This window comes from Anabas testudineus, chromosome 14 (assembly GCF_900324465.2).
Source record: "Anabas testudineus chromosome 14, fAnaTes1.2, whole genome shotgun sequence".
Taxonomy (NCBI): domain Eukaryota; kingdom Metazoa; phylum Chordata; class Actinopteri; order Anabantiformes; family Anabantidae; genus Anabas; species Anabas testudineus.
Genome location: NC_046623.1, coordinates 302960 through 328950, shown reverse-complemented (window position 1 = coordinate 328950; position 25991 = coordinate 302960). Strand labels below are relative to the sequence as shown.

General features: G+C 39.2%; 1 protein-coding gene across 1 annotated transcript; it reads left to right on the top strand.

Annotated features, from left to right (window-relative positions):
- The first annotated feature begins 2352 nt into the window (after positions 1-2352).
- LOC113170541 (single-minded homolog 2-like) lies at positions 2353-25559 on the top strand. The gene is made up of 11 exons (XM_026372665.1): positions 2353-2527; positions 13495-13577; positions 17202-17291; positions 17559-17667; positions 18408-18493; positions 19453-19652; positions 19952-20058; positions 22170-22317; positions 22421-22574; positions 23095-23419; positions 24805-25559. Exons 1-11 carry the CDS (start codon positions 2353-2355, stop codon positions 25557-25559), a joined length of 2232 nt encoding a protein of 743 aa, XP_026228450.1.
- The last annotated feature ends 432 nt before the right edge of the window (positions 25560-25991 follow it).

The window sequence follows — 25991 nt, the reverse complement described above, 5'->3', positions numbered from 1 at the left end:
TGCCTGTTAATTTAGAATTCCTTTATTTGTTTTTAAATACCTTCATGTTCTTGCCCCACCCTACCTCTTTGAGCTCCTTCATCAGTATACACCCATCTATTCCTTAAGGTCAGCTGACCATTTACTTAAGAGTACTCAAACAAAACTGAAGGTGACCATGCTTTTGCTGCTGTGGCTCCAAAGCTTTGGAATGATTTACCATTGCATATTAGACAGACATCTTCACTTTTTGTTTTCAAGTCTCACCTAAAAAAACATCTCTCCATGGTGTTTTATACTTTGTAAGATTTGTAGATATTCTTTTTCTTGCTTTTCTTTTTTGTATTTTATCTTGTGCTTTTTACTATAATTTTAGTTTATTGCTATTTGTATTGCTATTTACTTTTGGATTACTCTTGTGCAGAACTTTGGTCCCTTGTGGCAGTGTAAAGTGCTTTATAAATACAGTTGGATTGGATTGGATTAGTATTGCTAGTAGTTACAGTCATATCCTCCAGTGAATGTTTGAAACAACCTGACAGCTGTGCTAATGTATACAGAGTCACAGTATTAGTAAGACAGACAGTGTACTGATTTCATGAATATGAAACCATGATGTGTAGTTTTTTGATTACTTTCTGCGTTTGGTAGTCCTTTTAGTAATGCTGCATTCACAAGAGTTGAACATCAATACCACACTATGCAAAACTCCTTAACAAAGTGTTGTTTGACATCTGTTTGCACAGACTATGGGGGTATTTATTAGGAATTAAAGGCTAAACTTATAAAGACTTGTAGTTTATTAGAGCTAAACAATATTGATCACTGTGACCCAACAGTCAATCGAAACAATTTCCCAAAGCATAAATATAAGAATAAGAAATGAATCTCCAGCTGTTGCTAATGTTTATCCACCAATGGTGATGTGTTAATCTGCTACTACCTCTATCACTCCATGCCATGACCCCATGTTTTAGAGCCAGTATTCATTCCTAGTATTCATATACAGTGGCATAAAAATTATTTGAACCTTTTGGAATTTTCTGGTTTTCTGCATGAACTTGTGATAACATGTTCATGCATCTTCATCTAAGTAAGAGTATCAACAAATATGATGCCTCAAATAATAACACAAAAAATTGTGATCTTACAATTTTTTGTGTATTTATTGATCACTTTTTTGTGTACACGTATTTATTGAGAACAACAATAAAAACCTCATAGTGCTAGTGGAAATGTGAACCCTTGGAATAATGACCTAAAAAAAGCTAACTGGAGTCAGGTACTAGCAGTGTCTTGTTAAGAAAATTAATTTGTGGGTGTGGACATTGAACAAGCAAGGTCTATGGGACAACTAACAAAAAACACTCAAACCTTTTGAGTTTGCGCCGCACAAGAAGAATGTGCTTATGTGTGCCATGCCTTGTGAAAAGGAGCTTTCATAGGATTAGGGTTGCAACTGATTTCAAATATTTTAGAAATTCACCAGTCTACAGTTAGGCAAACAATCTACAAATGGACACACTTTGGGACTGTGGCTACACTACCAAGAAGTGGTGGCCAGTCAAAATGACCTCAAGAGTATATCAAACACTCATTAATGAGCTAAAGAAACAGCCAAAGATTTGAAGGCGTCATTGAACTGACTATCATTTGTGTTCAAGAGTCTACGTACTTAAAACATTAAACAAGCAAGGTCTATGGGAGGACACCACAAAAGAAATGGCTGCTTGCTAAAAAAGACACGAAAAGAATCTTCATAATGATATGACTGAGATTAACCTGGTACCTAGTCTTCCACACAACATGTAGCTAGAAAAAAATAAAGACACAAACTGAATTTGTACGTAATAGTCATTAATGTTTTAGATCAATATAATAATAAATAAATTGTTTAAACAACATTTTCTGAATTTATTTTGTGGCTATAGCTTATTGAATATTAACATACTAAACATAAACTAACAGATTATGGGGATATTAATGTGTATGTGCGAACACACTCGATCACTCTCTCTCTCTCTCTCTCTCTCTCTCACTCTCACTCTCACTCTCTCTGTCTCAAACACACACACACAGACACACAGAGAGAGAGAGAGAGAGTAAGACAGACAGTGCAGATCTGGTGTGAGGGGCTTTCAGACCAGAGCAGTTTTCAGTCTGCACCCAGCAAGTTATGTTGCGATTTGTTTACCTGCTCCATTTGTTCTTCAGATTTATATATTTTAACAGTTTTATAGAGGCCTAAATATGTTAGAGGCTCTTTCATTTTTCATTTCTCAGTAACATAACTATTTGTTACATGAGTCTATGGGGATAAGTTCAGTGGAGACGTACTTTTATGCACAGATCATTTATTTGAACCCACCAAAAATGAAGGAAAAATGCAAGAACGCGGCGAAGACGCGGAGAGAGAAAGAAAACGGAGAGTTTTATGAGCTGGCTAAGCTGTTGCCTCTGCCGGGTGCTATTACCTCCCAGCTGGACAAGGCCTCCATCATCCGTCTGACCAGCAGCTATCTCAAGATGAGAGCGGTCTTCCCCGACGGTAAGAATCCTGAGCAAATACGCGCAGAAAGAATCTACCACAGAGGTAGAACAGGCCCCATTGAAAAAACTAACGAACGTAAACGATAGTCACAACATTTAAATATTCAACTAATGTAATGCATACAATACAATTCCATAAAGTGAAATGTCTAAATACTGATGTCATCAATACTAATATTTCTTCAGGTGTCACCTTTTTAATATAACTGTTTTAATATCATTAGCTTGAGTAGAAAATGTGGCTGTCCTATTGAGGGTTTCTCCGCGTAAGAATCGCGGAATGGATAGGATATGGGGTGTTTTTATTGTTGGAGAGAAAGTCAAAATGGGGAATATGTAAAAAATAAATCCAGTTTTTGAACCACTTGAGATCATTTGTAAAGGGCTTTAAAAAGTTATAACTGATGGCCTAATTCGTGGTTAATAATATTCTTATTTTAAAAACAGAACATTGCGCTCACTCAAAAAGAGAGACTGAGTGGGTTCAATCAAATCTCTTTAAAATATATTAATATATAATATATATATTATTAATAATAATTATAATAATTAATAATAATAATAAATTGATTATTAGTAATTAATTACTGATTTTGTTATGTTATTATTATTATTATATTGTTGTAGTTGTTGTTGCTGTTAACATTATATATCATTGTGTTCATTAGGCCTAAGGTGTCGTCGAAGTTTGACATTGTGATTATATCGTGATTAAAGCGTAATATTTTGATCATATGTTCCACTCATTCATTAACGTAAATTATATTAATTAGGACGCTAACAGCTACAGTGCAGACATGTTAGCAGGAAGGAAACCGGGCCTTTTTATCTCTGTCATCTCTTACATAACTGACTTAACACTGGACACTTTTATGGCCGGGCCACCCGTTAGGGTCCAGCGAAGACTCTTTGCCCGACACTAGCTATATATGAATATATATTGTATTAAAAGAATGTTCCCTCGAAAGCAAAAAGACGTCTAGCAAAACTATATGTGTGTGTGTGTGTGTGTGTGTGTGTGTGTGTGTGTGTGTGTGTGTGTGTGTGTGTGTGTGTGTGTGTGTGTGTGTGTGTGAAAACATCTGTCAGCAATCTAGTATATGTAAAATAGATAATACTCTTCAAATGTGGTGTTTATTATTGTGAAAAAGTGTATTTTAAACTCTAGCCAACCCACCAATGATTTAATCATTTGCAGCTTTTCTGCGGCGACTTAAACGTTTCATTGGCATTATATTCACGTGATTTCAGGATTTTATTCTCTCAAATTTTGAAATGACTAACAGTCTAAATTGATTGATTTATTTTATTATTAATAATAATAATAATAATAATAATAATAATAATAATAATAATAATAATAATAATAATAATAATAATAATAATAAACCCGAAAAGCGACTAAAGAGTTGAACTTTAGGTCCTTTGACTTTAAAGCTGCAATATTCTAATACTACTAACTGAAAATAATTTATTTGTGTTTGCTAGATTGACGTTCTTTTCACAAGCGACACATTAAGTTTCCACTGTTAAAATAAGGAATGATCCAGTAAGGGTTTTAAGTGTTTATAAAGTTGAAGCCAAATCTCTTAAAGTCTGTTGTCAATGTTGTTGAAGTTCTACTGTTAAGTCTGTTAACTTAACTTACAATCTAAAAAAAGGTGTATGTTTTCACCAGTATGTTTTTATTCCTATTGTTCTCATCAGAAATATTTGAACCAGAATAACAAAGATCCACTATGAAGCAGAATCTTTTCTAAATTATCTCAGTTCTGGTCTCGATGTTATAAAAGTCTCCAACTTTGCTCATAATAAAAAAAAGTTGAAATAAATGTTGTAATTGATACACTGGATACACTGTAGAAGTATAATTTAGAGGCACTGATGCTTCAGTTCAATATTTCCATTTTAATATTGCACTTTGAACTATCCATCCATCCATTTTCTAAACTGCTTGTCCACTTAAGGGTCAAGGGTCAGTCCATGCCAGCTGTCATTGGCCAAGAGGGAGGGTACACCCTGTATAGGTCGCCAGTCTATCGCATGGCAGACATATAATATACTGTAGAGACAGACAACCTTTTACACTCACATTCACACCTGCAGGTAAGTTAGAGTCACCAATTAACCTGCATGCTTTTGAAGGGCAGAATGGTGGTGTAGTGGTTAGCACTGCCACCTCACTGCCACTTTCACTTTCATTCACTTTCTGAATGGAGTCTGTGTGTTCTCCCCATGTCTGCATGCATTCTCTATGGGTACTCTGGCTTCCTATCCGTTTGAAATAGTTGCCCTTAAAGATACAGTTATTAGTTACTTTGCTGTCATTGATATGATATTATATGATATTATATGATATGCTGTGTACTCAGAAAATATGTATTTCTATAGTGTTCATTATTCATCAGCACATTTTAATCCAAAATCACATCATTAAATTGAAACATCAATTAGTAGTATTAGAATTCATTATTGCTAACACCTCTGTCTTTCTCTTCTACAAAAATTGAATTTTCCAAGCCACCTTTCACTGCAACTAGTTTTAAAATAAGGTGGTGAATTCTAAATATACCATGGATTATGGGAAAGTATAAATTTACAGCTGAGATTAAAAGTGTCAACCACTAACATTTCAGTCCTTCTTGATCAAATGATTGCAGATTCCATATTTCCACTAGTGTTTTTGTTTATAGCCGTCCTCACACATACCTCTATGCAAATATTTATTTTTATGTCAGTGTAAAGCAGTAAGTGGGCTTGGTAGATGGAAAAATACCCCAAGCAACTAAGATGCCATTCAGTTTTTTGACATGTTTAATGAAGCATATCTCAGCTCTGTATCGCAAAGCGAAGCAAAGAGATTTTGTCAAACATGTTAAACTTCTAATCAGCTCCTCTGGCTAGTGAATGAATTACATACTTTTTTTTTCTTTTTTGTGTCTATGACTATGACTATACATAGTCATAGGCATATAGTTAGTTATATAGCAAGTTATGAAGACAATTGCTTATGAACTAAAGGGGCGTTGATACAAATCAATGAAAAATCAATGAGATTTAAGCAGTTTACTGACATAATAATTCTCTTTGGATGTTTACATAGCAAAAAACAGCCAACATGCAGTAACTGAGAACTATTTCAGCATGTATCAGAGTTTGAGGGACCAAGCAGCCAGGCAAGAGGAAACACAGGTAGATTGTCAAAAAAAGGGTTTATTTATCCATAAATGTGGAAGGAAAATGACACAACATATTTAAGAACTTTGAGGGCCCATAAAAGAGGTCAACAAAAGAAACTAAACTCAACAAAGTAGACAAGCATAACTTCAACTGAATAAACCAACTAACAAAAACCAACTGACCTACCAAAATGAAGACACAAGGGAACATATATAATGGCTGATCAGACCATTTGACACACAGGGGTGTAACTACAAACAAATACTACTAACAAAACTTCAAAATAGTACAACATCACGGTCAGTCTTTTCAGTTGTAAATAATTAAACAATTAATCAAAAATAACTCCCTCCACAAAGGACTAATATTGCCAGTGATTAATATAGTCCACAACATACCAATCTAAATTCCCCCTCACAGGTGGTAGGTTATGGTACAATCCAATGAGCCTCTTCCTGTATAAAACAGGTCTGTGTTCAGGGTCGCATCCTTTGCCCCGGACTGAGAAGACAATCAGCAGCAGCAGCAGCAACTAGTCACTGTAGATAACTAAATTTGCACACTACAAATAGAAACTAATGTACTGGCAACAAAACTAAATAAAGTGTATTAAATAAACTTATAGACTATTTCCTTTCTTTACCTTCTAAATGTATAAACCGAATATGGTGGTTGAAGTATGTATATAGATCTAAACCAATACCAATACCTGAGGATTACCCACAGTTCACTTGTGTGGCAGCAAGTGCGGCCATCACAGAGATACAGTACATACAACAACTGTTGCCCGAGTTCTTCACCAGTCAAAGCTTTATGGGAGAGTGGCAGGGACAAAGCCACTGTTGAAGAAAACTCATGTTACATCACGATTTGAATTCGTCAATAGGCGTAAGACTTCATGATCAAGTGGAATAGGGTTATTTGGTCTTATGAGACCAAAATGGTGCTTTTTGGCAATTAGACGAGACTCTATGTTTCACACTAAACACTGCACATCACCATCACTGTGAAACACAGGTAATGGCAGCATCATGCTGTGGCAATGCTTCTTGGCAGCTGAACCTGGAAGGCTTGTTAAGGTAGAGGGTAAGAAGGTGTACATTACTTTGTAGAAACCTGTTTGCACTTGCATTACTAAGGTATTTCTCTGCATTTATTTTTCAAAGTGGCCAACTTTTATTGACCATGATTGGTTTATAATGTCAATAAAAAGATGAAACATCCAGTAGAGTATTTTTATAGACAATGTATCTGGTTGCTTGGTTTTTTATTTGTCTTAATTTTCGAGAGGGATGAATGCTTCTACAAAATGTTGTGACATTTGCAATGTACTAAGATATGGAAGTCCACCCAGAGGTGTAATTGTGTATACTGTATTTGCATGTGAATTTTACCCTATTATACCTAAGGAGACTTTTCCCCTGTCTTTAGGGCATTGCCTCCCCACAGGTGAGTGTGTCCCTTTTGAAATCTGCTCTCAGTCTGGGAGAAGTACTAACTGAAAAACAAACTTGTAAATAAAGTGAATTAACAACTTAGTAATTCACACATCTATAAATATAATGTATAAAGTAAAGTAAATAGTGATTGATAGTCAGTATCCCAGAGACAGTGCATGTCACCACTAGGTAGTCCACACACACAATCAAAAATGTTGTACTGCAACTTCAAATATGTAGAACGTACACACCATGACACATGATTTTTCTCTACCATCTAATCTAATTCATCTAGTATTATATCTCATATTATTCATGACGTGACAGGCTCATGGTGGGCGGCCATCTGCCTCGACCGGTTTGGGTAAGTGGAAAGAGAAGAGAGAAAAGAACAGCAGGCAATAAAGACAACAACAAGCAGCGAGAACATTGGGCAGGTCAACTGGATTCTGGAGATGTACAGCTCCAGGCCGAGGATACCTGCAGAAAAGTACAGAGAGAGGGAGACAGAGAGGAGGAAACAACTACAGGAGAGGGAAGACACAAAGTTAATGACATGCAATGGTGGCATTTGCATTGATATAGGAGAAAGGAGCTCAGTTTGTCAGTAGAGTTCCCCCAGCAGACTAACCTATATCAGCATAACTAAGAGATGGTTCAGAGTCACCTGATCCACCTCTAACTATAAGCTTTATAAAAAAAGGAAAGTTTTAAGTCTAGTCTTAAATGTGGAGAGGGTGTCTGCCTCCCGAACCTGAACTGGGAGCTGGTTCCACAGAAGAAGGGCTCGATAGCTAAAGGCTCTGCCTCCCATTCTACATTTGGTGTAGAATGGGAGGCAGATGATGAATGATGAATGAACAAAAGTGACAAACCAGCACCGAACTGAGGACTGCTTATAAATGAAATGAGTCAATAATTAGTCCAGTGTGTGGAGAGTGGAGGAAGGGGAAGTCCATGTATGGGTGTGGCAGGAGGGTGAGACATAGAACAACACAGAACCAAAAGACAGGGCCATAGGGAGGAACTGTAACAGAACCCCCCCCCCCCCCCCCCCCCCCCAGCAAGGGGCGGATCCCAGACGGCCCCAAACACACCAGGCCCGGAGGAGGGCCCAAAACACCAGACTGGGTGGGCGGAGGGAGGCCCGGAGGAGGGACCAGGCGCAGCAGACCAGGAGAGCCTCCGGCAGACGGGCAGGAGGCGACGAACCAGAAGACAGAGCCTCGGGCAGACGGCGAACCTTGAGCCAGCTGGAGCGGAGGGGCCAGAACAGGACTACAGTTCTCAGGGGGCCCCCCCCAAGGGGACAGGAGCAGGGTGGTGGTGTCCTCATTGTCATCCCACCACATCTCCTGGGATGACAAACAAAGTTCAAATTGAGGAGACGGCAACGACAACCTCTGCGTCGACCCGTCCGGAGACTGAGGAGACGGCGACATCGACCTCTGCGTGACAGGAACAGGAGCCGGATCCGTGACCAAAGCGGCATCGGCTGCTGGACTAACAAAAACGGCATCGGCTGCTGGAGTAACAAAAACGGCATCGGCTGCAGGACTAACAAAAACGGCAGCAGTAGCCACAGGACCAACTAAAGTAGCGCTGGCTGCAGGACCAACTAAAGCAGCAGTGGCAGCTGCACGACTAACTAAAGCAGCAGCGGGACTAACAAGAGCAGCGGGAGCTGCGGGACTAACAAGAGCAGCGGGACTAACAAGAGCAGCGGGACTAACAAGAGCAGCGGGACTAACAAGAGCAGCGGGACTAACAAGAGCAGCGGGACTAACAAGAACAGCTTCGGCTGCAGGACCAACTAAAGCAGCACTAGCTGCAGGACCAACTAAAGCAGCATTAGCTGCAGAACTAACAAAAGCAGCATCAGGGGCTGCGGGATTAACTAAAGCAGCATGGGCTGCTGGGCTAACTAAAGCAGCATCAGCTGCAGAACCAACAAAAGCAGCGCTAGCTGCAAAACCAACAAAAGCAGAGCTAGCTGCAGGACTAACAAGTGCCGGGGACCGGGGAGTACTGGAGGAGGAGAGCAAATGGTGCTGGCTGGGCAGGGCAGTCAAACGAAACCCTTGCTTGAAGGAATTCAGAGCAGCCATCACAGCGTCTTTAAGACACTGGAACTCTGGATACGTCATCATGTATCCCTTCTTTACAAAAGGTCCTGATTGCTGCACTGTAAAGTACCTCGAAACACTCGGGGTCCACACCCGAGTGCAGCCAACCGACCAAATGCTCTGCACTGTAGCACAGGTCCAAATACTCCTCCTCCAGAATGTCTGCCAGGGTCCCAGAGCGCACAAAACTCGGACAAGACGGAAGGGAGAAGCAACCAGTGGTGGAACGTGGTGGTTCTATGGTTGCAATGGTGGCTGGTTTGTTCTGTTACAAACGGACTAACGGGACCAACGAGTACCAACAAAAGTATATTTATTAACAAAAAGGAGGGCACAGGGAACTAACACAAACTAACAAAGTTTCAAATGAAAGAGACCACACAGTGGTAAAGTACAAAAAAACCCTTGACAAACCTACAAAGTACCAACTAATAAATCACTAGACAAAATACCAACTACAACTCACTAATAAAAAAAAACAAAGTGACAAACGAAAATCACTGCCGGTGGCAGGAAAACAAGAACAAAACACACCAAGCTAACAGGACAAAGTACCAACTAAAAAATGTTGCATAAACGCAGACCAAACAGTTCAAACATACCGACTAAACAAAGGTTTTTAACAGACAAACGAACACACAAACTAACCAGAGTGGTGGATGATACCATATATGATAAATGAACAAAAGTGACAAACCAGCACCGAACTGAGGACTGAGGGGTGCCTATAAAACAGAGGGATGACCAGGTGAAATGAGTCAATAATTAGTCCAGTGTGTGGAGAGTGGAGGAAGGGGAAGTCCATGTATGGGTGTGGCAGGAGGATGAGACACAGAACAACACGAAGGGACTCAAAGCTGATCCTTGGTGTAGTCCCACCTCCACCTTGAACTCCTCTGTCTGACCTACAGCACATCTCACCACCGTCATACTTCTCTCATACATGTCCTGAACTACTCTGACGTACTTCTCCGCCACTCCCGACAGCCTCATACAGTACCACAGCTCCTCCCTCGGCACCCTGTCATACGCCTTCCCTAAATCTACAAAGACACAATGCAGCTCCTTCTGACCATCTCTGTACTTTTCCATCAACATTCTCAAAGCAAAAATGGCATCAGTGGTGCTCTTACAGGGCATGAAACCATACTGCTGCTCACAAATCTCCACCTTCTTCCTAAGCCTGGCTTCCACTACTGTTTCCCACAGATTCATTGTGTGGCTCATCAGCTTTATTCCTCTATAGTTGCTGCAGTTCTGCGTGTCACCCTTGTTCTTAAAGATCGGAACCAGAACACTTCTCCTCCATTCCTCAGGCATCTTCTCACTCTCTAGAATCCTATTGAACAAACTGGTTAGAAACTCCACTGCTGTCTCTCCTAAGCACTTCCACACCTCCACAGGTACATCATCAAGACCAACAGCCTTTCCACTCTTCATCCCTTTCAGAGCCTTCCTAACCTCATCCTTTCCAATCTCTGCTATTTCCTGCTCCACAACATCCACATCTTCCTCCCTTCTTTCCCTGTCATTTTCCTCATTCACCAGCTCCTCAAAATACTCCTTCAATCTTTTCTGCACACTCTCCTGGGTTGTTAGTACCTTTCCATCTCTGTCCTTAATCACCCTTATCTGTTGCACATCCTTCCCATCTCTATCTCTCTGTCTGGCTAGCCTGTACAAGTCCTTCTCTCCTTCCTTTGTGTCTAACCTGTCATACAGCTCATCATAAGCTTTCTGTTTGGCCTTTGCCACCTCTCTCTTCACTCTACGCTGCACTTCCTTGTACTCCTGTCTACTTTCCTCAGTCCTTTCTACGTCCCACTTCCTTTTAGCCACCATCTGTCCTTCCAGATTCCTTTCCTTTACACCAAACCTGCCCATCACCTCCTCATCACCTCTGTTGCCATCACCAACATGTCCATTGAAGTCTGCTCCAACAACAACTCCCTCTCCTCTGGGGATACTCTCTATGGCCTCATCAAACTCACTCCAGAATCTCTCCTTCTCTTCTAACTCACAGCCAACCTGTGGCGTATACCCACTGACTACATTCACCATCACCCCTTCAATTTCTAGGCTCATCACCCTGTCTAAGACTCTTTTCACCTCTAGGACATTGTTCACAAATTCCTCCTTCAGAATCACTCCTACCCCGTTTCTCTTTCTATCCACACCATGGTAGAACAGTTTGTATCCTCCTCCAGTACTAAGTGCTTTGCTGCCCTTCCACCTCGTCTCCTGCACACACAGAACATCTACCTTCCTTCTCTCCATCATGTCTGCCAGCTCTCTGCCTTTCCCTGTCATTGTGCCAATGTTAAGAGTCCCTATTCTCAAACATATGCTCCTGCCTTTTCCCTTCTCTCTCTGACCAAAAACCCTTCTGCCTCCCCTCTTTCTTCGACCAACAGTAGTCAAATTTCCACTGACACCCTGTAGGTTAACAGCATCGGTAGCAGCCGTTGTTAACCCGGGCCTCGACCGATCTGGTATGAAAGTGTTGTGGATGATTCGCATAGTTATTTTGGCAATTTTTACGCCGGATGCCCTTCCTGACGCAACCCTCTCTATTTATCCGGGCTTGGGATCGGCACAGAAGTCACTGGCTTGCAACCCCTGTGGCTAGATTATTGGGACATCCTATTAATAATGAATTACAATAGTCCAGTCTGGAAGTAACAAATGCATGGACTAGTTTTTCAACATCACTTTGGGACAGGATGGTCCTAATTTTAGCAATGTTTCTCAGGTGAAAAAGGCAGTTCTAGAGATTTCTTTGATGTATGAAGTGAAGGAGATATCCTGATCAAAGATAACTCCGAGATTTCTTACAGTATTACTTGAGGCCAATACTAAGTCATCAAGGGTGAGAATGTGATTAGACATAGTGTCTCAGAGATTTTTAGGCCCAAACAGTATAACCTCTGTCCAGGCCTTTATGTTTTTTAAGCATGCTTGAAGTTTGACTAATTGATTAGTTTCTTCTGGTTTCATAGATAAGTATAGCTGGGTATTATCTGCATAACAGTGGAAATTTATAGAGTGTTTCCTAATAATATGCCTAAGGGGGACATATATAAAGTGAAAAGAATCGGTCCAAGCACAGATCCCTGTGGAACTCCATAGTTAACTTTGCTGTGCATGGAAGATTCATCATTAACATGTACAAACTGAAATCTATCTGATAGATACGATTTAAACAACTCTAGTGCTGTTCCTTTGATCCCAATGACATGTTCCAGTCTGTGTAATAAAATGTTGTGCTCTATAGTGTCGAATGCAGCACTAAGATCTAACATGACGAGTATAGAGAGTAGTCCATTGTCTGATGCCAATAGAAGATCATTAGTGACCTTTACCAGTGCTGTTTCTGTGCTATGATGTACTCTAAATCCTGACTGGAGATCTTCATACAAGTTATTGCCGCGCAGGTGGTCATACAATTGCTTAGAAACTACCTTTTCAAGAATTTTAGAGATAAAGGGCAGATTGGATATTGGTCTATAAATCACTAAGACCCCTGAGTCCAGAGTAGGCTTTTTGAGTAGGGGCTTGACTACAGCAACCTTAAAAGCCTGCTAGATATGATATGGGAAAAGTAAAGAAGGTTCTGTACATATTAATGTCATCTTAGAGTTGAATAATGCACTTGACCTTAAAACTTTATTAGGTCATGTTACCAATACACAATCATAGATTCAATAAAAACATGAATCTGTGATTCTTTAATTCACTTGAACCTTTAATCTGACAAACAAAAAATTTTACTGGACAGCTAATTGTATTTTGTAAATATAAGGTACATTAGAGTTTGATGCTTCTCACAAAATTATGACAAGGGCAAAATAAGACTGAACAGCTTCTAAGTAAGTTCATTATCTACAGTTCATAATACTGTAAAAGAGTCAGAGACTTCAGGGAAATCTATGAATGTAGCCACATGGACTTGGTAGTACTTTGGAAACTATTGACACTTAACAGTCAGCCACTGCATCCAAAAATGCAACCTGCAGCTCTTTTGTGCAAGGGGGATGCCATGCATCGAATTTGGGCAGAAACACAAAGTGCTCTTTGCTCCCTGCCAAAGACTATTACAATCATTCAAACTGTTACCAGTGAAAGTTGCAACTTAAGTAGTAGGAGTATTTTACTCTTGCGTGATAGAGTTTCAGTATTTTCCATTCTGACTATTTTACTGTGTCTGTCTCTTTTTATAGGTCTTGGTGATGGGTGGGGTCAGACAACAAGGTTCAATCCTCTGGACAGCATGGCTAAAGAACTGGGCTCCCACCTTTTACAAGTCAGTACAGAGCATAACATTATTCTCTACATGAACTGCTGCTTTAAATACATTAGACTACTATATGTCACTGTGCTATCCTAAAGTACCAAGAGTGAGTGTGGGGGAAAAGTACAGGTCTATGTACACTCACTGTAGAAAGCATTAATTTTGCAATTATTACTGGTCCTACACAGGCCTAATTCATGAATAGTCATTTTCATTTAAAATGAGGCAAACATCAAAAATATATACACTTTCCACTATATTAATGAACATGACAGTGATGTACAACTAGTTTTAAAATAAATCACAAAACATCACCACACAGTGTTGGATGATCTGATAACGTTCTATTGGTCCTTTTTCAGTTAGACACACAAAATAGTGTTGACAGTTCTATGAAAAATAGTTCTGAAAACCATTTATTGATTGATTTGTGTTGAGCACCACAGCAGACGTGGTGGATTCTAAATATACCATGGATTATGGGAAAGAATAAATTCACAGCTGCGATTAAAAGTGTCAACAACTAACATTTCAGTCCTTCTTGATCAAATGAATACAGATTCCATATTTCCACTAGTGTTTTTGTTTATAGCTGTCCTCACACATACCTCTATGCAAATATTTCTTTTTATGTCAGTGTAAAGCAGTAAGTGGGCTTGGTAGATGGAAAAATACCCCAAGCAACTAAGATGTCATTCAGTTTTTTGGCATGTTTAATGAAGCATATCTCAGCTCTGTATCCCAAAGCAAGAGATTTTGTCAAACATGTTAAACTTCTAGTCAGCTCCTCTGGCTAGTGAATGAATTACATACTTTTTTTTTCTTTTTTGTGTCTATGACTGTGACTATACATAGTCATAACAGTGATGTACTCTTTCAAACCAAAGAAGGGTTTATAAATTTGTTCTTACATTGTTGGCTCTAGGGAAGTAGTTAAATAAGTATTTAAAGTGCTATATTGATATAAACATCAAATAACAAAACAGCCTGTCTACTTCTGCACTACAGTATATTCCAGTTAGAGTTGCTTTCTGCAGTGGTTTTCAAACTGCACTGCGCATCAAACATGCAGTACAGAGGCCCATCAGCCAGGTCCTTTTATAATTTTGAGGTTCAAAGTTGGAAGATCGGGACCATTGAAGTTAATCATCATTACATTTGATGCCTTTTGTCTCTGTTTTATCAGTCTGTGATACATTTATTATTACTCATACATTCTTAGTAGATGCTCTGAGGAGAGTAACAGAAAAATTCCTAGGAGAGATAGGAGAGACTGTATATGCTGTTGCCTAGGTTCTTCACCAGTCAAAGCTTTATGGGAGAGTGGCAAGGAGAAAGTCACTGTTGAAGAAAGCTCATGTTAAATCACAACTTGAGTTCGCCAATAGGCCTGTGAGACTCCATGATCAAATGATATAATGATCTAAGGAGGGTTCTTTGGTCTGATGAGACCAAAATGATGCTTTTTGGCCATCAGACTTAAAAAGGGCTGTTCACACCCAATCCCCATGCAACCTGACAGAGCTTGAGCAGTTTTGCAAAGAAGATGTGCAAGCCTAATTGTGACCTATCCATACAGACTCCATGCTGTGAATGCAGGTGCATCTATTAAATACTGACCTGAAGGGGGTGAATATTAATGCAAACACTGATTTCACTTTACATATTTTATTTAATTGACATTAATTTGTAGAAACTGTCTGGGAAAAATTGAGTCACAAGACATGAGTGCTGCACAGAAAGGATTTTTAACCACGCGACTCAACAAACAGAAAACGAGGAAACTACCTGAGGGAGGTGTCAAAAGAACACTGCAAGAAACTGGACTAGATACAAAGACAAAGTAACAACGAAAAACAACCTGAAGCTCGGGGGGGCACAAAGTAATAACTGAAACCATAGATACAAAGTAGCAACAGAAAATCACTGCACTAAGGCAAGTCTCTGGAGGGCATGGTCAGGGTCCAGGGTACAACAAGGCTAAGGAATATGGCTGGTTGTCGTAATAATTACTGACAATCTGGCAGGGAACTAAGGGCAGAAGGGAGCATATAAAGGAGAGGGGGAACAAAGGTAGAACTGATCAGGCAATCAAGGCACAGGTGTTTGGAGAGTGAGTCAGTCTATATATGGGCTTGGCAGGAAGTGGCTAGGGAGCAGAGCAACAGGAGTGGGACCAGGCTCAGGCAGGAATTGTGACTTGTTTTTCACTTTGACATTTCTTCTCAAACTTTGACAACTTTAAACTTTGACATTTCTTGTCAAAGTTGCCAACTTTTATTAACCATGACTTACTTTTTACTTTTTTGTACATGTGGCACAGCAAGCTCAAGTCTATTGTTCATACAGCTTTGGGAATTTTGAAATCAGCCTGGTTGCTCACCTTTGGTAGGTTAGTGGAGTTGAATTGATCACTTTGTAGGCAAGGGTCAGGCTAATTTTGGGTAACTTTGCCAAAGGTGTAAATGCTCAGTGATTACCAAGTTGAGCAACAAAAACATACCAAGTTTCACAGTCACCAGAAGAGCTAAATAGACTGATTACCAGAGAAAACTTAGCTACCCCTAAAACAAACAATTTTAAACAACACTTAGTTGTTCAGTATATCTCCTGTCCTAATTAGATGGACATTATATTGTTGAATTGCTTGTCTGGTCGACTTTCAAGGTATCTTGGCAGGGGCACGTTTCTAGCTCTCACTGCCTCTCCATTGGCATGGTGCAGGGCTCAGTTCTTGGTCCTATATTCTTTTTCATCTATACTACATCCCTAGGTTTCATCATTCAGTCACATGGTTTTTCCTATCATTGCTCTGACAACACACAACTCTTACTGTCATTTTCACCGGATGACTCCACTGTCTCACTACGCGTCTCATGCCTTGGCGACATCGCTGCCTGGATGAGAGAACGGTATCTTTATCTCAACCTCTCCAAGACACAAGCCTTCACAGCCTTCCCTTCAATAAAAGAGCATCAACATAGGGTCTAGAGTGATTGTCCCCACTAAGTCTGTCAGAAACCTGGGGGTGGTCATTGATAATCAACTAAGCTTTACCAACCACATCGCCTCTGTCTCAAGGGCATGTAGATTTGTAATTTTCAACATCAAAAATATCAGAGCCTACCTTTTGAACTATACAACACAACACAACACAACACAATGACTAAAGCATGGATCTAGTCATATCTTGTCTGGAGTACTGCAATGTCTTACTGACAGGGTTACCAGTATGCAGTATCAAACCCCTCCAAATGACCAAAAATGCAGCTGCAGGGTTAGATGTAACCCAATTGGTCATTACTTCAACCATGGGGGATTTATACAGCAGTCCAATACAATTTAAAATCTCATCTTAAGTTCTGTAGGAACTTCCTTTGTTAATGCCATAAAAGTCCTCCACAAACCTGTGTTTTCCAAATCTGACCTTAATAGTTAGGTCCCAGATTTCCCTTCTTTAAATAAGGCAGGACTGCCCAGACTTTCACAATAAATAAACAGTAAAGTCTTAATGGTTGTGATGGTCTTGTATTTTAGACATTTGCCAAACAAATGCTGTCATAGCAACTACAGTAACAACAGAAAAATATTTTCTTATCAACTTGTGCCGTAACTAGTTTCTTTTTTCTCACTTAGACTCTGGATGGGTTTGTGTTTGTTGTCGCCCCTGATGGCAAAATCATGTACATCTCAGAAACAGCATCTGTCCACCTTGGTTTGTCCCAGGTAAGATACTCCACCTCACCAAGCTCTCTGATATGCTAACAACGTCAGTTTGTCAGTCCCAATACTTACTTCTTAATCAGAAGTGATCAGTAAATAGGACCAATTATTATAATCTAATAATAATAATAAGAGCATGGATATTCCAAATTTGGCATATTTGTGATTTGGCAGAAATTAATTTCTTTCAAATACATTTCTGATTCTTGTGCTGATCAGTGTGCATCTCTGCAAATAAATGGGTATGTGCTGAAAATGTGTGTGCTGCAGGTGGAGCTAACAGGAAACAGTATATTTGAGTACATCCACCCATCAGACCATGATGAGATGACGGCAGTGCTGGGTCTTCGCCAGCCCCCTCACTATCATTTCTCTCCAGGTACTTGAGAGTACAGTGTTTAGGTTGTACTGTTAATTCTTAAATAACACTTATTAACACTAATTATAATACATAACACATACATATATACATATAATACAATACAATTTCCCCATCGTGGGATGAATAAAGTCTATCTTAACTATTATGTATACATGTTGACTTGATGAACTCAATATAACTTTGATATTAATTCAATCAGTTAAACAGAGCCATGCCAGTTGCAGCACTCTAACTGCTGTCTGAAGGTAAATAAATGCTGTTACAGAGTTAATGCTGTTTATTATTCTGACAATCCCATTTCCAAAAAAGCTTTTCTAAAAACCTTTTCTAAATTAAAATGAAAACTTAAATCTCTATAGTATAAGAAAAATCATTGAATCACACTGAATCAATCAATCACTTTTACACAACAATATAGTGAAACATTAAAATGCCAGTTGAACAAATTGTAATAATTATTCTTATTGTAATGAACATAAAGTTTAGGGATTATATTAAGTATTTTAAGAGCAATGAGACGCCATCCTTGATAAAGAGTAAAGCAGTTTTTTTACAGACTTACATGTATGCATCACTTTGGACAAAAGAGTCTGCCACTCTTGCAAAAAGATATTTTCAACAATTGTACCAGTAAGGTGTGCCACTGGGCTACTGTACTTGTTATATTACATTATTATTACATTATAGTAATGTCTCTAATGTGAGTAATGCTCTTGTAATGTGCATTTGTGTGGCAGATTACGAAATTGAGCGCTCCTTCTTTTTGAGGATGAAGTGTGTTCTTGCCAAACGAAATGCAGGACTGACATGTGGAGGATACAAGGTAGGTGCAGCCACTGGACCTTTATCTAATCCAACATCTATGATGATTTATGGTGTCGTACGGGCTTCAGTTGTCATCATGGTCAGCACTGTGGAGGTTAGTTAGCTCCATTGCCAGATGTGACCCTAAATTGCCTGTAGGTGTAAATATTTGTCTGGCTCTCTATGTCTGCATATGAGAAACCTGAGACAGATTGATGACCTAGACACATGCATGAATGAGTCATTATTAAGTGATGCATAAGTAATTTCTAATTGGTCATTCTCAAATAACCACAGTGTGGACCATTATCACAAACATTCAATTGTTAAATCATTTAAAAATTGAGAAATGTTGCCTCAGTGAATACACACCTCCTTAGAAGCACACATGTAAGATAAGATAGATAAGATAAGATAAGATACGATGAGAAAATGACTGGCTCATTGCTTTGTATATACTGTTGTTTGTTGAACATGAATTTGTTTAATGTTACTAGATATATAACAGATTACAAACTGGCTGTATTTATTCATTATTTCTGTGACCTGACCTTTGACACTTAAAATAGTTAATATCTTCAGTCAAAGTTTGCAATTAAGGTTGAATAATATGGCAGTAGCTGCACAATTCAGGGACATCTGGATAATATATGAGTAGTTGCAGGGTTCATTAACCACTGTGCACCATAATTTAAATCCCAGTTGGCTGGAAGTAGTTGATTATTAAAAGCATGTGGTCAAATTCTGTATTCAGTTAAAATTGTAGCTGCAGCATTGTGAGCCATCTGATGACTTTTAGTACTCCTGTTTGGCAAATGTAAAACTAAAAATAATCAAATCTGGATGACATACAATCATGACACACAAAGACGTCTTAGGTGTAGCACACCTTTAGAGGCAAATTGGGAAAATATCTTGCAACAACTTTGTCAAGTACATTTATGATGGAAAAAATGTCATGCTGTTGTTTCACTGAAGGTCATTCACTGCAGTGGTTATCTGAAGATGCAACAGTACATAATGGACATGGCTCTTTATGAGTCATGCTGTCAGACACTGGGTCTGGTGGCAGTCGGTCACTCTCTGCCCCCCAGTGGCATCACTGAGATCAAACTCCACAGCAACATGTTCATGTTCAGAGCCAGCCTGGACTTTAAATTAATCTTCTTGGACACAAGGTATGAGAAACACTTAACCAAATGAGTGGATAGATAAAAATAATTATGTCCATGATATTTAGATTACCACATTCTGCAATATAAAACAATATCAACCAGCACAAACAATTTGCATTTACAAATTGATTGATCCTTGCTTAAGACAATGGAATTATAAATCTACATAGCATGAAATAGTTAGGTTAATCGATTTTTGCATCTACCAAACATTAAGGCATGATGCACTTTTATTGAATTACTAATTAAGTGTGGTGACAGGCTTGTAAATTGTGCATATTTTGCCTACTTGCTGAATTCAGGGTGGCAGAGCTGACAGGGCATGAGCCTCAAGATCTGATAGAGAAGACTCTGTACCACCATGTCCATGCCTGTGACATCTTCCATCTACGATATGCTCACCATTTATGTAAGTCCTAAAAGTCTGGGTCGGGGTCTGGGCAAAGTGCATTCAAACAACAAATAAACAACCAAAAGACTGACTGTGATGAGTGAGAGGAGAGAGGAAACATGAAAACTGAGCAATTTTTGACAAGTGAAGTGTGAAGAGATTTGTGCTTCTGATGATGGCAGCTCAAGTGGATCAATTGTCAGCTGCATTATAGCATTACATAGTAACTTTTGTTGGTTTGGAGATTTTACTTGCATACAAACACATTTTGTAACTGCTAAAAATCACAAACACATAGCCTCAGCACGGTGTTGTGTTTTCTTCTTGTGCTTAAATGTGTAAAATTAATTTATCTGTAATCAGATCAATTTATAGTGTCAGAATGGGAATGATTAAGATGCAGTCTTATGGCAGCACCTCCCTTTTTGCACAAATTATTTGTACCTGTATATTGATCTCCAGTTGATAAATTCATTATTCACTAATCCAGATTAGGATTAGAATGTTTTATAATATTTTATAACCGGAACTGGTCTGCACTGATTTAGCTGTAACCCGTATTGAAGAGTGCAGTCTAAAGGAGAGTCCGTAAATCTTTTATGGTTTAAAAACCATAACCAGAATTATTGCTAAGAAGGATTTGGAGGTTGAAGTAAATAGAGGTGTTAATAAGGATGAAGGAGAATATAGACCAGAAGGTGTGGGGGTAAAAGAATGTGAAATCCAATTTCCACAATCCAAGTTAGAAGATAAATACAGAATCAGCAACAGCTGCAACATCTGGAGATTAAAAAGCGTGACTTCAGGGACAACCTGGCAGGAGAGTGAGGACTGCAGACCTATTTATTACAAGTGCACTCATGGCTCCTGGCTTGGAGTTGACTCAAAGCGGCATATTAAAGGAGGGGAGACATATTTGTTGACCAGTGTGGTATATATGGTTAGCAGTATGTTCTTTTTTTCCCATTTCTTTTAGGTGTAATGTTTTTGAATAGGCTTATCCCCTGCTTAGCTACGTGGTTCCACAATAGTGGAATGACCTATCCATCATTTCACACTCCTCACTCCAGTGTAAAGCGTTTAAGCCTTCCCTCAGCCTCACTCCCAATTTTTTAAAAATCTGCTGAAAATAAATGTATTCCACAACTTTCTCTGCACTTACACCTCATGAAACAAACAGTTATTCTTATAACACTTAAATGTTGTTTGGCTTAGATATTTTGACTGTCTTATACCTCACTTGTAAGTCATTTTGGATAAAAGCATCTGCCAATTACTAAATGTAAATGGAGGACCTAAAAAAATTAGGAATTGAATAGCATTGAAGTCAGATAAGGGTTTAGGCAGAGGCTGGTCAGAACAGACAGGAGTCAGAGCAGTCAGAAAACACACAAGATAGAATCAAGACCAGAGAGTTGCTTCTGAAGATCTCTGAAGATGAACTGAACTGAAGATGAGTGAAAAGCTGCTTATATACAGGGAGGCACAGGCGAAACCAAATAAGCTGATCAGGGTGTGATGCTGGGAAAATAAGGCAGAGGCTAAACTAAAAGTGCAGGGAAACTTCAAAGTAAAAGCGGAAGAGAGCAGACCACAACAGTAAGAGGAAACAGTTCTTCTGGAAGAGGCTTGAGCAGGGGGAACTGATGAAAAATGGCAGAGGATGAAGTAGACCAGAGGGACAAGAGAGGGCATTAGCCTTGCACCGACACCAGCGTTGAGGCGTCTACCTTTACGTTGAACTAGAGGTCTGTACGAGTTAAGATTGGTAAAATGTTGTTTCAAATGGTCAAAAGGTCAGATGCTCTCTGTTCTTCAGGAGTCCAGTAAAACTTGACTTTACAGGAGGTGAGATGATGTAGTGGACTGATGATGAAGCTAAAGCTGAGACTCAACCACCTGGAAAAGTCTTTAAAACCCAGAAAGCATGCAGTGATTTGTGGTTCCCTTGGGCCAGCCAGTCCTTTACCGCCTCAACAATAACACAGTCCATCTGAATGCAAAAATAAGAAATAGATAATGCTGGTTAAGACTACAATATTTAATACTTCAAAAACAATGTTTACATATCACAATTAGTTGAGAATTTTCTTTTGTGATCATTTTGTATGTATGTATGTTTCTTGTAGTACTGGTAAAGGGTCAGGTCACCACTAAGTACTACCGTATGTTATCAAAGCATGGAGGATGGGTATGGGTGCAGAGCTATGCCACCATTGTCCACAACAGTCGTTCCTCCAGACCTCACTGTATTGTCAGTGTGAATTACGTCCTAACGTGAGTTGGCATCCCGTTTCTCTCTTCTTTCTTTTCGCATTCTCCATATGAAACTCCCCTGTTAAGGCTGTATAAATGTATATGACTCTCTGACTGCACACAGTGACATTGAATGCAGAGACCTGCGGCTATCTGAAGAACAGAGTCGAGCAGCTAAGCCCAGTCTAAGTCTTACTTCCTCTCAGGACCACCGCAAACATCTCAAAACCAAACCAGTCAAGATGAAGACCAAACTCAGAGCAAGACCCTATCCTGAGGTGAGACTTTCACTTGGATTACTAATAGTATTTCTGTCAATATAGTAAAGCAGACAGGACTGAAATGCATGACTCAGAAATTTAAATCAGTTTAGCCTTACTTGAAGGAACAATACTGTGTGTAGCACAGTGTGTGATTAGGTGTGAGGTGGTTTCTCAAGTAACAAGGTTCTTCAGAGCAACCAGTTTTTTTGGTTAATCACACTGTCTGAAATCACTGCGAACTTATTTTCTATTAAGCCCTTTAGAAAGGGATCGCTTCACAGCCAAAATGGCAAGGAATTAGCAATAAACATACTGTACATACGTCTTTACACTAAGCTAGGCTATATTCCAAATTGTCAAAGTGTTGCTTTTTGATATTCTAGCCTAATAGGTTATATCTGAAATTTAGCTAAGGCAAATCCAGTTAAAATATCACCATGCATGTCTGTTACAAATATACTGCTGCAAGCACACAAATATGTGATTTTGAAAGCCTGTGCCCTTCTCTATCTTATTTTGTGTTTATGGAGATCAGCACACCACTAGTCTCTTACAGTTGGATCAGTTGAGCTTCCCCCTACAGAGGGGGCTGGAAAAGGACACATCCTCATACCTGAAGACCACACACTGCAACGCGAAGAACTCCAGCTTGAGCCATGATGCAAGCCAGATAACTTGCAGTCCCACTTACAATCTGACCCTCCACTATCCCTACAAAGGCCAGCATCCGGATGCCAAGAACCAGTTATCTAGTTCTATTCCTTCATCTCAGCTGGCTCGGCAGATCATCAGTTCCCTGCACAGTAGAGGGCCTGTTGGATGGAACATCAGCAGATCTCCAGCACCCAACAAATACATAGGTACATCTTTTAACTTGTAATATTAATATTACACCAAAAGGAACAGATAACACACTAATAACAATATTATTGTGTAATAAAACCTCATTAAAGGGTCATTCCACATCCTGTATATTCTTGATCTATCTCCACAATACAATAAACATAGGAGAAGTTATTTGAGACCAAATGAGAACGTACACAATTAGCATAAGCTGCTGTCACAGTGCTTATCAGATTCAAATTAGCTACAGACTCCACTAATGTTAGTCTCTCAATACTGTCTCCACCTTCTATAGCTAATATCCAACAACAGCAAACATTTGCAAATTAGCAAGGTGGGTGAATCTCTATAGAAAACAACAGTCCTTGATGATGTTCTATTCTCTTGATTAAAAAAAAATGACAAATTCTTTAAAACTGCTGATCACAAACCTTTAATAAATTATCTCCTTTCAATAAATTATGAGTACTAAAACTAAACACAGCATAAAAACACATTACCCGGTATCCTTGATACACATGGATCACATAATGCACTTCATACACAGACCTTAAAGTTAGATCAGATCATATCTTTCCAGTAGAGTTCAAATTGTTGGATTATTCAAAATCTCCAGATATAGACTGATGAAGGACCGCTAATAATAATTTGTTATTATTATTGCAATGCTTTTTTACTCACTGCACTGTCAGATTTTATGCTAATAACATCACCTGCTATATTCAGTCAAAATACTCACAGTAAATAGAAAATAAAATCTCTATAATTACATTTTATACTATTAATATTATTTCAGAGCCTTTATTGTTAATACACTGTACAGATTCTTATTTCATTCAAAAATTTACATTTGAACACAAGACTGTTAAAGACGCAGAGAGGAAGTGAACTGTAATTTGCCCATAAGTACCAACATTTTTTCAGGTTTTACCACCTTTAAAGATGTGATCGATGGGGATGTATTGCAAATTCATAACAAAATAAAAGGTTATTATAAATATAGTATAATCACATAAAAGTGATATTTCTTTCTGAAGATGTACAAAGGCAGATTTAAATAAATCTCACTAAACTTCCTAATTTAATCCTTGCTGTGCAAAAAATCCCCAATGCAAAAACTGTATATATTAGTTGCAACTATGTCTTTTATGTCTTTTTCTTATGCTACTAAGGACTTACCTTTTCATTTCATTTGGAAGAACAGCTCTGATAGGGAGGGTTTATCTGGTTTCAAAGTAAATGTGTATTAAGCAGTTTTTTAAAATGTATCTCTTTGGATATTTCCAGACTAGATTCATATTCCCGACATCCTGACCTTTTAGTAAAACTACTTATCTGAGCATAGTGCTGCTGTTGGTTCAAAAATTATTTTTGGTAGTTTTCAGCTTCTAAATGTTTTCAGGCCCCGTGCTGGCAGCTCACCAGAGGTACCCTGACAAGATGCCAACCTATCATGATTGTTGGAGAACAAATCACTATTCTACCAGCAGAATGAAGGAAGAACCCTACAGAGATTATACAGTTGTTAACAACGTGGTATCTGAGGCTTGTCCACATCCTTATTTTCATGCCACCAAGGACAGGAAGTCTTTAAGCCAGGACATGCAACATAACACAAGATGTGCTGAGAAACTTCAAGGTGATCAGGCCCTGGCTCGCCCTTTGCTCAGTGGCCTGATACTGGGTAAAGTTGAGCAAGGTGGCTCACTGCATGGCATAAGCCAGCCTCTTCATGTACAGATGGTGCTGGAGCAGAGGAGAAGACAGCATATGATAGAGGCTCCTTACAACAATGAAGCTGCAGGACATTCACAACCTGTTGATGGCCACAAGCATGAAGCTCTAACAGAGCTACAGTCCAGCTCTGCTGAGGGTGACAGGAGAATGTCAGTAGGCATGGGGGTTGGGGTAGAATTTCCAGTCCAAGCTCCATATATGTCTTTGAACTTTCAGCAAGTCTTGGGCAAACACAGCTCTATGAAAAGCCTACCTTTTACCACAATGAGCCATATATCAGACAGCCATAGTGACCATAGTAAAGACATGGCCTCCTATAGCTGCACCAGCCAGAGCCCCAGTTCTAGCTTGGCCAGTCAGAGCCAAAGAGAAATTCCACATTACATTAGCACATCTGTCATTAAAACAAATGAGAAGTGACCCAGGACAGAATCTCAGCAGATTTTTATGATGAAATTAATAACTGAAATTAATATTAAATAGCCCAAAATACCAATTTTGCTTCAGTGGGCTTTACCGTCTGTACAACACCCTCTGTTCCTATACCCTCAACCGGAGGCAACAGGTAAGGGATTCTACTTCCAGGACAAACAGACTAGATGGTGTTTATACACAACAGAGCAACATACATCTACACAGATTTACAATAATGGACAATCAGAATGATAACAACGATATATAAAAGAAAAACTTGATCATGGTGAACATTGAGCTGATACAAACATCTTTTTGGAACTGAAAAGAGTACACACAAGAAGAAGAATTCAAGAACACTGAGCACACATCTGGGAAAGGAACCAATGCACTGACGACAACACACAGACCAGAGTTTGCAGATCTTACACCCAGCTG